At 38.0% G+C, this 14,963-nt stretch overlaps 1 protein-coding gene across 1 annotated transcript; it reads right to left on the reverse strand.

The window, feature by feature from the left end:
• Positions 1–896: 896 nt before the first annotated feature.
• LOC124641981 (protein glass) lies at positions 897–14,508 on the reverse strand. The gene is made up of 9 exons (XM_047180265.1): positions 14,264–14,508; positions 12,930–13,117; positions 8,736–8,853; positions 3,882–4,013; positions 2,842–3,246; positions 2,094–2,311; positions 1,680–1,763; positions 1,242–1,346; positions 897–1,003 (listed from the first exon to the last, which is right to left on the reverse strand). The coding sequence occupies exons 1-9, from the start codon at positions 14,396–14,398 to the stop codon at positions 931–933; spliced, it is 1,458 nt and encodes a 485-aa protein (XP_047036221.1). The 5' UTR covers positions 14,399–14,508; the 3' UTR covers positions 897–930.
• Between the last annotated feature and the right edge of the window lie 455 nt (positions 14,509–14,963).

Genomic DNA, 14,963 nt, shown 5'->3' on the forward strand with positions numbered 1-14,963 from the left:
GAGATCCAATCCCGACTCGATTACGATTGAAGCGTATGTGGCATTCCGCTATTTTTTCTTTGAAATAAACGTTATTATCCTTTTCTGTCATTCAATAATGAATCATTTTGTCTGCAAATGATTTACGATTGCAAAATGACTGTACAGCAAACTACCGTATAGACCAAAATCACCAAAATAGCAGACCAATCGCACACCAATCGAATACGATTGGTCTTTTATTAGTAGCAGAATACCGATATGGTTAAAACTGCTATTGCGATCATATTGCGATTCGATTTCTATTAGATTTTGACATTATTAACTTAGGAGAATCGGGCCCCAGTGGTGAGTCAGTAAATAAGCTACTCGGCCTAGTAAACAAATTGGGATTCTAGTGACCCTCTCGCCTCTCTTCTCGACCGAGTACTCGGCCGAGCACTCGTTAACGTGTTTATACCAACCGAGCACTCGGCCGAGGACACTGACTCGCTGCTGTACTCGTTAGGTGTAATCGACCCATTATGTCAATCATAAAAGGTACTTTTACACGATGCATAGAGCAATTTATTAAAATGTGATGGTAAATATACATAAATACTCCATGTCTGTCAAACGGAATATAGCTTCTGGCTTTTCATGACTTCTGTGTATGCGTGCATACAAACATAAATGCTCTCACTACACCTAACGTTTTTACAGCAGAAGAACTTTTATTGAAACACAAAAAAATACTGAGATCTACTCATGAATTTACTACGAATTGCAGCGCTAAGCGTAAAATCCTTACAAGTAATATTGGTTCATATTTTTTGACTACTTAGTTCAATAAATCAAAACACATTTTTTTTAAAGTCTCTTCCGATTCAACATGACATGCGCCATGACAGTTTTACTTCAGTAAACTTCAGTTCAATAGTAGACGGCGGAGAGGCCGCACCTCTGCAAGTGTCAGCCGAGCATGCCTCCTGACATATTACCGTGGACCCTCATGTGACGGTTCAGGTTGCCGGATTGGGAGAACCTGTGAACCAGAAATTAAATGACCTTAGTATTACGAGCTTTGCTTGTGAAATCTGGGTACTAACTTCTAGCTATTTAAAGGAGTCATCTCATCAAAGACCAGGAATGTTAAAGGGCGTTAAAGTAACGAGAATGGATGATTGTTTAGCTCTTGGTTTTTTTTTAAATTTTTCTTTACCCCTTAAAAATCACACAAAAATGGAACCCCTTGAAAGAAATACAATGTTTTTGTTTATTACCTCAATAAACATAATTTGCACTGGTACGGTTTCTCTCCGGAGTGAATACGTAAATGCTTCGTCAGCGTCGAACTGTCCGAGAAGGCTTTCTTGCAGGATCTGCACCTGTCAATCACAAAAAACATGACAGAGAAAGATACAAAAACTAAGCAAAAGAAAAAAACTGTAAATAGCATCAGTGGCTAGATCTACTAATATTATAAAGCTGAAGAGTTCGATTCAGGAACAACAGGACCGTTTTGAAAAAATCTTCCAGTGTTAAATAAAAGGCTTATAAGCATTTTTTATCTGGCTGCGGATAAAGCTGATGGAAGCTTGTGTTATATTAAGGAGACAGTAGCTGCTGAACGCTGCTTTCTTCAACTATTTACTAGAAAATCTCATCACGATCTTCAACAATTAAGTTTGCGAATGTAGGAATAAATAAAAAAAACTTACTGGTAGGGTCGTTCTCCAGAATGCGTTCTCATGTGTGTGGTGACGCTGGAACTTTGGCTGAACCGACGGTCACATATTGGACACCTAAGGAAATTAACAACGTACACATAAATATATAGAGTATTTTCACAACAGTAGAAAAATTAGTTCCTACGGTTTTGTCCATCTTCATAATTTTAGGTTTCATCCTTGACATGAGTAGGTAATGCATTTTTCTAACGGGATAAAGTACCTTATAATCAAGTCATCCTGTTACTTAGGCAGTTCATACCTAGATAGGTAATAATAGTAGGTATGTCACTACATACCGAATCTAGGTAGATGATGCCACTGATGGCTCAAAGTCTTTCAAATATATTAGATTTTTGCCACCGAAACTAAAATTTAATCCAAAATTCTGATATCTTAACTCACCTAAAAGGTTTCTGACCAGTATGCGTCCTCACATGAGCAGTCAGGTTAGCAGCTTGCGAGAAGCTCTTGTTACAATCACCACATCGATAAGGTCTCTCTCCAGAGTGGGTCCGAAGGTGGGTCTTCAACGTGCTGGGCCGGGCGTACGTCTTCCCGCAGATACGACATAGGTTTGGCTTCTGTTCGTCATCTTCTGAGCATGTGCTGAGGGCTCCCACCTGGGAAGAGTATGAGGAGACTTGGCTATTATATAAAGATTGCACATATAAGGTGATGTTAGCAGCGGTGGATTCAGCCGACAAAAAAAGGTGTGCATCGGAGAGTATGACGTAAAATTCACATACATTCAAAACATTCCTTAAATTCTGGTCCAACAGCATGTAGGGGGAATACATTAAAAGTATAGGTATAGTAGGAATAAATAAGGTAGTTCATAGATAAGTTTATAACATAGTATATAATGAAGTACATAACTAGAAATGGAAAGAAGAATATAAAGGGAATATATGGAGAGAAAACATTAGGAAGAAATTGTGTAAGAAAGTTCATAAGGAAAAAACATGAAGGAATATGTAAAGCGAGTACATAGAAAGAGTATCTATAAAAGGATGTACTTAAGCGCAGTGCATTTAACATAGGTAAGTAATACGTTTAAGTATTTACATTAACTGAATTTAATATTGAAATTGGTAGATTTCTCGCCGCAGTTTCATAACAACGAAAACATGGTACAAACTATACCACTTACCGGCACTTTCCCCGAAGAATTAACACAAGCAGCATACCCATACTCCTGAGGATGCATCTGACCCTGATTAAGAATATACCCACTGCCCATATTCTGTTCTTTCTGCGTCTCTTGGGCATATAACTTCGGGGGAGGCCTCTTTAGACTCTGCCCTAACCCCTTCTGGTTAGCAAAGTTTGGTTTTTGCTGAAATAACGAGTAGTTCGGGTTTGGTTTCTGAGGGTTTTGCAGCAGTGGTTTGAAGGTCGAAGTGGCCGTGATGAGGGGGTCACTCTGGTTAGGCGCTCGGAAGTCGGCGGTGAAGGAATAAGTGGCTGAAGGGTAGGAAGACGAGCTGATCACGTTCTGCGTTTGAGGGTACACCACGTTCACTGATGGCGTTGATGCGTTCTGGTTCCATTGCATCTAGAAATAAATAATAAAATGAAACTTTAGCAACAAAAATATGTCCAGAATTAGAATTAAATTATAATAACTGTCGTGTTTAGCACGAATTGTTTAATGATACCTTTTCTTTTCTTTTGTTATTGTGAAATGTAATACAATAATTTAATCCATATTAACAACAAATCGGTTTGATTGTACCACGATAAATTAAGTCCATTGGAATTATGTATTCAAATCAAATCAAATCAAATCAAATCATCTTTATTCTCAGGCATCAAAGGCCCATAGATAAATACCTTAAAACTAGCATACATAATATGATATACAAAATTGTTAGTAAATAAAAACTTAAAACTATGTTAGTAGCACTTCACTTATGCACTATATAAGTCACTGTATTATGACAGCAATTAAAAATACTACTAACCAGCAATTTTGTCTTTACTAAATCTCGCCAAAAATGCTTAGGTACGGTACCTATAACAAAAACCACGCTTTCTCAAAGAGTTACCTACGTTTTTATTCACCACATAATTTCACCAGCAACAAAATTGCCAAATCTTCCTTTCTGTTTGTAAAAGTATAGCAGTGGACGTTTCAGGCCTAGATAACTAAGACATACAAATGCATACAACTGTCTTTATCCAACTGACCTGCGAGCACAGCTGCTCCGGCGGACAGCCATGCATGGTCATGTTCATGCTCACGTTGACGCTCATGGTGGGGAACAGTGGCGCCCCCCCGTAGTGCTCGTAGTACGGGTACCCGCCGTTGTTCACCATCATCTGGGTTCAAGAGTTGTGGGTAAGGAGCTTTCAATTAAATTGAGGAAAAATAAAAGCAAAGTGATAAATGTGGATGTGTGAAAATCAATGAAGAATTCTTGCGTACGAAATATACTGTCTGAAAAGGTACAAAGAATATGATATACTTAACACATAGTAATCATAGTATGTACTACCTCACAACCTATTTACACTGACTCCAATTTCAAAAGACTACTAAAGGATTTCGACCAAGCGCTATCTGTCTACTGTAGTGTAAACTCGGGCAAGCTTCCCTTCATTTTACTATCACTTTTATTGAACTATTATCAAAAACTGAACTACTCTCCGACGGCAAGGAATAAGGTCAGTTATAAATAAATGCGGTTCACCCTAAAAACATATTTAAAGGGAAAAGCGTGGCTATACATAATGTATGTATTTGTAGCACGGCTGACTATGCTGCTACAATGGTTTGCTACGCGCCTAGCTACGGCGATTGCGTAGCCGTCGCAGTTAATTCTCCATTCAACATTACTTTTCAACATAGGAATTGTGATGGTAAAAATTCAACCTGCAGATGAATACTAAGCTAATTTACTTTTTGGATAAGATAGGACTACGCTCATTCAATTGTTTTCAAACCCCTAATTATACGTGATTTTGAAATCAAGTAATAGGTTCGAATGGCAGATTTAACCAAAATTCTGGTCCACTAAACATTTAGTTCCAGCTTATTGTTTTAACCTCTTATGTAATTGTGAATTATTCCTCATAATAACCATGGGCGTAGCCAGCTTTGGGCTCAGGGTGGGGCAGCAGTCAACTTATCCCCGGGGGAGGGCGGGGGCCCTCCGATTTTTGTATCTTAAGCCGTTAATCTCAAACTTGGTAATCTCTTAATTTGAGAAGTTTATATTTTCAGGTACAGAAAATAAACAATCATACACAGGACAAAAGCCAAAAGTAAGGGCATATAGTTTCTGAATACGCGAGCGAAGCGAGCGCAAAATTTTTATCGGACTTAAGACGCCACCGTGATTTTGATAGCCGTTTGCCATGCCAAATTATAGGACTACCCGCTTACCAATGGATCTGAAATTTTGATATAGGTAAATTGATATATTTATCTAGATTCTGCCAGAACGAAAACACGATACTGATAATTTTACTCGATCATAATTAATTCCGAAAACATGTCTAAAAAAGTACTAGTTTTGAAATTACAAGGAAGTTACACTATCTTTATGTTTAAAAATTACTCTAATATATTCTTAACATCATTATTAACGTTCTGTCAAAGTCATTTTTCCATAACTATTACCAAACATTTTTAATTAAAGTTTTAAGATATTGGATTTTTTGAGCGGCAGCGATCATGATAGACGCTACGCAATTCTGAACCTTATGTCCGTGCTCTAGCGATTGATACACAATGTGTACGGAGACGAGCCAGTCCGGCGATAGCCCTCGTCGAGGTCGGACCTGCGCATGTTGTCGCTCCGGCCGTAGGTATAATAATTTGTGACGATAACTCAGATTTGCGCGCGGCCCTATGTGTGCGTCGGCTTGTAAATATACAACTTTCGCTCGTGTGACAGTGACGTCGTCCGAGCATGACGTGTTCTTATCGCTTTTTGTTATGGGTACAGTCGTTTACAAAAATGTCTAGTTGTTCACGAAGAAAATGTTTAAGGAGTCAGGTAGCGTTTCAAAAAATGAAACAACATCCAAAGCTTTTTATTATTACATCTTACAGTTTTTCATTATTTTCTCATAAGTTTTTTCAAATTGACATTGACAGTATCTAAGAAATAAATGAGGTGAAATATCTAAGATGAATTAAATACTCCTTACATATTTTCTAGCTCGGGGTACGAGGACAATAAATAAAAGTGTGGATTTGATTTTTCAAGTAGCTATTCAGAATCATTATAAATAAATAAATATTTTTATTGGGTATTAAACAAATCAAAAACTAACTTAATAATTTCAATAGATATTTACACAGATAAATAAACATTAAATTACGTAATAACTGTTTTTCCTTAAACAGCCGTAACCCCTAAATAACTGTATTTGTACCCGACTGTACCTCTTGTCACGCACACAAAGTCACTGTATATGTACAAGGGTTACCCACACATAACCGCGCGCAAGACTGAGTTGAACTTACTATAAGCACTCTGAGAACAAAAAATCTATGGAGACCGTGTTATACTATAAATTCTTTTTTTTTACATTATATTATTATTTATATTTCAGTTTTAATAAATATGTTTAAAAATGAATTACTTAGCTTCATTACTTCTTTGATACCTTACAGCTTCACTACATACATTTATAGCATACATAACACACAAGATCTGCGACGCTTTTATTCCTTAACCACTTAATTTTTACAAGCTGTTTAACGCGATTTTAGCCGCATTCCCGGGGAACTTCTTCCTGTGCCCGGATAAAATATGGCCTACATTCACTGGGGATAGTGTAAATCTCTAATTATGAAAGCAAATCAAATCAGTTAAGCAGTTTCAGAGCTTATACAATCCACAGAAACAAACAATCAAACACTCACACAACATTTATAACATTAGTATAAATTATTTAACACTGGTCAAACGCTTTCATTTGATACCCATATTGAGAGAGCTATAAAAAAACAATGCAATTCAGCATTTTCTGGCGGTGGCTATCTTGGACTTTAAATAATATTATACATGATTCTACATACTAATCAAGCCCTTTCATTTGATATCCATACTGAAGGAATTGTAAAAAAAATATGTTATTCGCCATTTTGTGGCGGCGGCCATCTTGGGCCGATATTCACCAAATAAAGCTAGGAACACTCCCGATTAATTTCATTTCAAACAAAAAAACCTAAATACATATCGATTCATCCGTTCTGGATATACAAACACACATACACGACACACCACACATACATACACACAACCATACGCGTCCAAATTATCATATTACTCTTCATAAAAAGTTTTCATTACAAATAATTTTTGTAAGTACAACAAAAAAAAATCCGATCAAAAAATAAAAAACTTAGGTAAGTTGCGGCTCCCTATCTTCCCTGTTCGGTTCTCCTGACCCCGCGCTGACCTCGGCGTGTGCGATTGGCGCGAAATTCAAATTTTACACATTGAGTGAAGAGTATAGCTTGCGCGACGCGATAGACGCGGAAGTGTAGTGGGCGGAGCTATCTAAAATCAAAAAAATCCGCGGTGCGGTCTTAAACCAAATATTACGTAAAATTTAGCCCAAACGTACTTAACTTTTTGTTTCTTAACAAATGCAAAAATAAGGGCATATAGTTTCTGAATACGCGAGCGAAGCGAGCGTGAAATTTTTATCGGACTTAAACCAAATGTTACCTAAAATTTAGCCCAAACGTACTTAACTTTTTGTTTCTTGACAAATACAAAAATAATATAGTTTCTGAATACGCGAGCGAAGCGAGCGCGAAATTTTAATTATTTTTTAAGACTTAAAACCAAAAAGTACGTAAAATGTAGCCCAAACATACATTTTCACGAATAGGGGGACTAGGTACGACACCCGATTTACGTCCATACGAAAACCCCCTCGCTCGCATAGATAAGTCGATAAAAATAAAGTTAGATAACGAATAGCAACGTCGCGCAGCTAAGCTTCGCGGACCACTTGGAATGCCTCCAGGGACAACCAGTGGTCCGCGGACCACCGGTTAAGAACCACTGTGCTAAACGATCGTTCTATTGTACAGGAAATCAGTGGTAACTGTCATGCACCTTGACTCAATAGTAATAAGTACGATTTTCCTATAAAACTGTTACCACTGACCTGAAGTTGCCTGTACATGGCTGGGCAAACAAAATAGCGAGCGCGGTTTTTACACTAGGATAAAATTGCATTTCTGAAATTTTTACCACATCTACCAGTTCCATCTCCTTCAATGCATTATTTTTTGGATTAGATGGACGGCTCGGCTCGCTACGCTACATAGCAGCCATTCTTTTAGGGAATACGGCTCGCTTTCAAATGACGCGCGCACCGCGCACGTTCGAGAACTCGAGCGTGCATTTTGTTTTGATCGCGCTCTTTTCAAAGTCGACAATTTTTTTTGTGCAATTACTTACGGATAGTAGATATGATTGTTGATGTTGTTAGTTAGAGTTAGTAAAAAAAAACATTGTTTAATCAGACACCTTATAGGTCAGAGCCAGGCCCCGGGGTGGGGCAAGTGCCCCAGCTTGCCCCAGTGTGGCTACGCCCATGATAATAACCCAGAAATAGATTAAATGTTATCATTGAACAATCAACTCTGTATCCTAATTAATAAGTTTTGTTAACAGGAATAGATATTGCATAATTGTATTAACCACCACAGAGAATAGGATTTGCTATGTCAATACACCGACTTAATAATTTCATCAAAATTTCTAATTTCAATAAATCCTGCGAAGCCTCACAGGAACATTAGTAAAGGGAAGCCGATAATAATCCAAGATGCCGTATTAATTACAATTATTTCATATCGAAACCCTTGTAGGGCGGAACCCCCGTTTCCACAGTTTTCCATACAAAGATTTTCCCTCCAAACACCCCTTTTGTACAACAGAAATGGCGAATCAAAAACGTACAAGAACGAACGAGATGGGATACTCTATCAAAATTGAACAGTGATAAATACATCCGTCCTTGTTTTGTTGGTCGGGAAGTTGGTGTGAGAGAAAGGGATGGTTGTACCTGTGGGTGCACGGCCTCGGAGGCGCAGTCGCCATGGACGACGGCGTGTTTGAGTGAGAGGAGGACGTCCGCCGCCTCGCCCCCTCCTCGCTCCCTGCATTCCCCCGCGCCGCTCCTGCTGGTGAAACGGGATGTGTTGGGTTCCATCGTTTTGTTAAACTCAGATTAACGATCACAGATAATGGTGAATGGTGTATTTACCAATGTTGAAGTTGGGTAGAGCAGGACAACGTCCCGAACAATTGACTTAAGACATTAAAAATTTCTTGCACACACAAATACCACCTATTATAGTTCGGCCATTCAGAGAATGCGTTCCTGACACGTCGCGATTGAACTGACGACGTAACTTTGCAATGGCGTTGCAGTTACGATAAAAATATTTTTGCTGGTTGTTTACCGTTTTAACAATTGAGGAGCATTAAAACAACATTATTATATCAATAATCAATGAATGTAGTTACGTCGTCAGTTCAATCGCGACGTGTCAGGAACGCATTCTCTGAATGGCCGAACTATATATAGGTACTCTATATCTACAAAGGTACATACAAATCTTAAAAATAAAACACATAATATGAAAACCTGTCGTTGTTAGGGATCGATTCGAAAGATGCTACCGGGACCCAAAAGGCGGCTCAAAAAAAGGGCTCCATAAGAAATATAGGTAAGTAAGTGGATTTTAGTAAGAAGTCTGAATTAACTCTTAACTCAGATTCAACTGTTAACCCTCTGTTATCTTAATGGGCGAATCAATCTTTATTTACGAAACTCATGGCAAAGGATTGAGTAGGTATACCTACGCGGTTTAGCAAATCTTTTTTCAGGTAAGTAGTATCTATATTGATTTTAGATTTTAGATAATTTACATATTTTTTCTCGTTGTACGAATTTTGGATGGTCAGCAAGTACCTAGGTTGGGAATTAAATATAGCGGAAAACTGTTAATTCAACGTATAAAGAGGAAAGATTTGTATTTTTTGATTGTGTGTGTATTTTTTGATTATTGAAAACAACTGAATCAATTTCCAAAAATATTAAATTGTTGGGAACGTACGGGATGAAGTTCCCCGGGACGATGATAAAACCGCGGAAAACAGCTACTGGTTTTTATAAAACTAGGAATGCTTACTAGTTTATCTGTACATTTGTAACGGTAAGCAAATATAAGCCGCACATATATGTTAAAATCACGTACACGTTAATCTCATTGTACCTACTCAGATGTAACAGCTTTGGTTAGTACGAGTGACAATGAGATGAAGCTTGAAGTCAGTATTTGTAATGGCTTTGAAAGAAATGTGTTTTCTTACAGTACTGCGATTCTATAAAATTCGAATAACAACTCGCATTTCACTTCACTTCTAAAAGTCATTTCATACTTTAGGAGAGGTAGGGGAGGGATGGGCACTTTTTCACTATTTATTGCATAAAAAATCAGATTTTATAGATAATCAACTTTTATTGCCATTTCTTATGTTTGGCTAGATATAATCAAAGAGCTTTCCTAAAAATTACAATCAGTTTCAACATTACGAGATATTTAAACGGTTTTTTTTATATTTAGCTCACCCCCTTTGTTTTATTATTTATTCTTGGGTCAAATTTAGTCATTCAAATTTCACCCTCTTCCTGTCAACCGATTGATCTGAAATTTTGTATACACCTTTAATTCCGATGACAATACAATATAGTAATATCAATAACATTGTAAATCCAATATGGCCGCCGGCACAAAATGGCACAACCCCCTCAATATGGGTATCAAATGAAAGGGCTACACAAGTAGAATACTGTCAGCAACCCCAGCGGGGCCCAACAGGGCCAAGGCCTGCCTGGGCTGCGGGATTGTTCGAAAGAGTTACCTTGGCCCTGGTACATAAAAGGCCTACAACGAAACATAACTGTTTTTAGTTAGTAAGTCTGGCATTCCCTTACCGCTGCTGACCCAGGGAGGGGTCACTAGATGATTTTTGGCGTCGTTAAAAAAAATAGACTTTTTTTTAATTAGATTGTAATAAATTATCAGGTAAGAGACCGTGTAATAATGATGCACTAAATGAATTAGATAGAATGAGGAATATTCGGTAGGCATTTTCATTAAATACTAAAAACTAGAAAATAAAAAATCGGTAAAAAAACTTTTAAGTTAAACGGTTTTATCTTATGTGCACTATTAATCTATTGTTTGTTTACTAATCTATACATTAAACTGAAATCCAAGCCTAAATACGTAGATTCTAAAAAATATCGGTAACTTATATCGAAAATGTATACAGAGGGAGAAATGGGCATCTAGACTTGTTTGGGCATGCCCAACGCCTATTATGTTCAGTTGAGGATTTTTAACTATTGTTAATTACAGAAAGATGCAGTTTAAATTCAAAAAGAATGGTTTGCGACGGGAAATTCCTAATGATTTAATATAACGAGCAATACAAGAGGTATCAAAGGTTCAAAAATAAAAATAGCAGCTGATAAATATGGAGTCCCTAGATCAAGTTGGCAACGGTACCTGAAACAAGATTCTATAAAGGATTTTTCGCGCAGATTTATAACCTCACAAATTTTCACTGACGAAGAAGAACAAAAATTTACAAATTACATTACATACATTACATGATATGTGCAAGCTTCCCTACCATAGGGAGTATTGGACACTTTTGACTTAGTTTATAAAAAAAAATCGGTAAAAAAACTTTTAAGTTAAACGGTTTTATCTTATGTGCACTGAAAACTAAAAAATAAAAAATAGTTACTTACCTGTCAACCTACGTAGGTGGTCCCGGTCATATTAGACTAAAATAAAAACGTGGGGCCCATTAACTATTGCTGTAGTACTCTCTTCTAGAGGTATAATAGGTGTGGATTGCATCGACTTACTATAATCGTAACTGGAGATTTTGACAATCAGTAATTAATAATAGAAAATACACATACCTTTCATTAGTTTTCTCTTTATAACGATCCGAAACCGCAACAAAATATTTACTTTTACGAGTGTTTGTTCTTGACAACTCACAGAAAGACAGATAGTCTATGGATGAACACCGTTACCAGTCGGTAACGTGAACTACCCAATAAAAAAAAACAAAACTATGATCAAATCAGAATAAAAGGGGGGTGCTCATGTCTGCCAACTGCCCATCTCTCCCCTACCTCCCCTATAGATAGACAGATTTTGACAGATCTGTCAAAATCTCGAGTTTAATTTAGTTCAACTCGTCAACACGCTCGAAAGAGTAGCGCTAGTGTAGTTTGACAATGTCAATCACGAATCTTTAAGGTAGAATTCCGTGGGTCGCGATTGTCGCAGCCGCGCGCGACAATAGTCAACCTATGAAACCACCGCTGCCGAGAGCCGCGACAGTCGCGCGCGGCCGACGAATTTCGTGAGCCGCTCGCGGCCGTACGCTTCTCAAGGTCTAGCGCTTAATAACATCTATAGAATTTTAGTAAAACCAGAATTAAATTGTTTTGTATTTAGTCGGCAAAACTTCCTTTTGTTTTCATTACAATTCAAATGCTTTTGAATCAGTATATGGTAGTATCCTTCTTCATTTCTACTTTTTAAAGATAGGGTCGATTGGTAATCTATTTTCATAATACAGCCACAGCATCACGTCATCCTCCTCTTCTTCAAGGATATCAATTAGCACTTCGACTAGAAGCAACGGACGAACAAAATCTACTAATTTCAAGACAATGCCGCGAGCGGCTTACGAAATTCGTCGGCCGCGCGCGACTGTCACGGGCCTCGGCAACGGTGCCATACATTTTCATAGGTTGACTATTGTCGCGTCCACGGAATTCTACCTTTAGAACGAATGCGAAGTGAGAGTGATGTCGAAGTGAAATGTGAGATTTTGTAGAATCGACGTACAGAGCCGAAGAGCCAGAGAGAACTTTAGACTAAAAAAAAATGTCGGCCGATAATGGTTGACTGACAGTTCATTTTGAAAATAATAGTAAATTCGATCTTTTTGTCGGTTTGATGCCACGACCGGCTGCGGTTACTTACCTGATCGTTTTAATTTAATGTCCTCAATACCATTTATATCAAGATACATATTTATGAGATTATTTAAAATACCTATTTAACCCTGTAAGGAGTAAGTTGTTACCTTAAAATGTACGTCAGCAAAGTTTTTAAAGGTTGTAGTATAATGGTGTATAAATCAAAACCACACATACTTGTATCCCGAGCATGGTGAGAAGGGGAACAGCGACGGCAGCGGCTCCAGGTCGAGGGGGGGCAGAGAGAATGACCCCATGTCCTCCGGGGGCCAGGCTTCGTCCGGCGACAGCGCCGAGCAAGCGATGGTATCGCCTAACGCGTTTAGCTCTTCGCCATTTTCTGGGCAGCAGTTTTCGTTTTCCTGCTGTAAGAAGATGTGTTTATTAGTAACGTGGGTATATTTGTATTACCTACAGCTTGGCCAGCTCGTTAGTGACACTGCCATGGTCGTTGCGGACAGTGGGAGGTATGAAGCAGGTGTGATTACAGATGAGCGCGGGATAATCGTGTCAGCTCTCAATCTCGCCCTTACGTGGCCAAGCTGTATTAGTACCTATCGTTTATTTACTAATTTCTGAAAGCGGTTTCACCAGCACATATTGATGGAAAATAGTCTATCTATAGCCTCCCTCCAGAAGTAGGCTATCTAACATTGTAGAATTGTTTCAAATCGGACCAGTTGTTATTTAGCGCGTTGCGTTCCAACAAACAACTCTTCAGCTCTCATAAACAGAATATTAATTACACCAAAATGTAGCTTCAAATTAAATATAAGCTTGCACACTGACTAACCCTGCAGACAAAACCGGCTACTGACGAGTTGATTAACTTTTCTTGTCTGCTTGATAGAGCCATGCTTAAACTAAGGATATTGAATGAGCCGCCGAAGATGACCACTATCTACTCTTACGTCCAGTTGTGACATTAAAAATCCTAGTTTAATTAAGATCCAATGGTAGGTAAGTATTTAGGTATAACGTCCATTTAAACAAACACGGTAACTGACACTCTTAATGAAGAATGTTTTAGTTACATATTTTATGGTGACGTTTAATGGTGAAACCTAGTTATTTATTTATAAGATTTCAATTAACTACATTTACTCAACATGAGTAAAATTAAGTACGTTCGTCAACCACAAGAACCTACACATTTAAATCAACACGTGGAAAACTGAGTTGTATCGCTCATTCAAAGAGATCAAATGTTCTTTCATCGTGCTTTATACAATTGTGAATTCAATTGTTTTTCAACCATGAAGATAAATCAGAGGATAAACAAAAGTTACTTACGTATAGCTTTGATATGGCGCCCAACATGGGACCTTACTTTTATACCTTACACCTATCGCATTTACAATCTTTTTTTGAAGGATACCTAATACATAAATGGACTGTTTGATTGGAATACATATTCACACAGACTACAATATTTTCAAAAAATACTCTTGAAATAATTCACCTACACACCTGCACACAAGATGACAAATGACGCTGACCCAAATACACACCTGACAGCACTCCTCGGGGAAGTCTCTCAAGGAGTTGTCGACACAGGAGCACTGGAGCGGGTCGCAGCACAGCCCGTGGTCCGCGCAGTACTCCACGAGCCCGAACTGGGGGTTGTTCGGCACATAGCAATCCATGGCCCCGCCTTTCGCGCATCTCTATGGCGCAGGGGCGGAGATTGATAGCATTGTTTTCTCTAACAGATGCTCAGTTTCCGACGTTTGTAGTCGCGGGTTGGCATGCTGGAATTTGGAGGTTTGGTTTTAGTTATTAGGTAGTTAATAATATAGGAATAGAATATATATATATGTCAGAAAAGTATGTCATAAAAATCGAGAGATGAAAAGTGCACTTTTTTCGGATAAGTCGTTCTTTGCCGTTTGTCTCTGATTGCCACTTATAGGCTACACGAAAAACATTTACAAAGAGCCCTATTTATTTACTGTACTGCGTTCAGTTTAAAATGTATCCTTGAACAACATCGTTGTCATAAAATAAAAAGAAAAGCACGATGCGTCATACGATCACATCGTCCAAATGTTGGTAAGAATATGAAATTGAATTGAAATAAGAGAAAGCTCTATTTTAAAACTGCTGAAGGCTTTTTAGGTCAATGGGTTACTAGTTTGCCACAAAAGCTCATAAAAGGAAACCTATAATAAAAAGTAGGACGCGTTCTTGCTTAACTATTTCTCTAGAGCT

The sequence above is a fragment of the Helicoverpa zea genome, chromosome 23 (assembly GCF_022581195.2).
Source record: "Helicoverpa zea isolate HzStark_Cry1AcR chromosome 23, ilHelZeax1.1, whole genome shotgun sequence".
Taxonomy (NCBI): domain Eukaryota; kingdom Metazoa; phylum Arthropoda; class Insecta; order Lepidoptera; family Noctuidae; genus Helicoverpa; species Helicoverpa zea.

What these genes read in the sequence shown, in the direction of transcription:
- LOC124641981 (XM_047180265.1), bottom strand. Translation starts at nt 14,398, where the DNA reads ATGGATTGCTATGTGCCGAACAACCCCCAGTTCGGGCTCGTGGAGTAC. An exon ending in CGGAGCAGCTGTGCTCGCAG is followed by an intron (nt 3,247 to 3,881) that starts GTCAGTTGGATA and finishes ATTTATTTCTAG; the next exon opens with ATGCAATGGAACCAGAACGC. An exon ending in TCTGGAGAACGACCCTACCA is followed by an intron (nt 1,347 to 1,679) that starts GTAAGTTTTTTT and finishes TGTGATTGACAG; the next exon opens with GTGCAGATCCTGCAAGAAAG.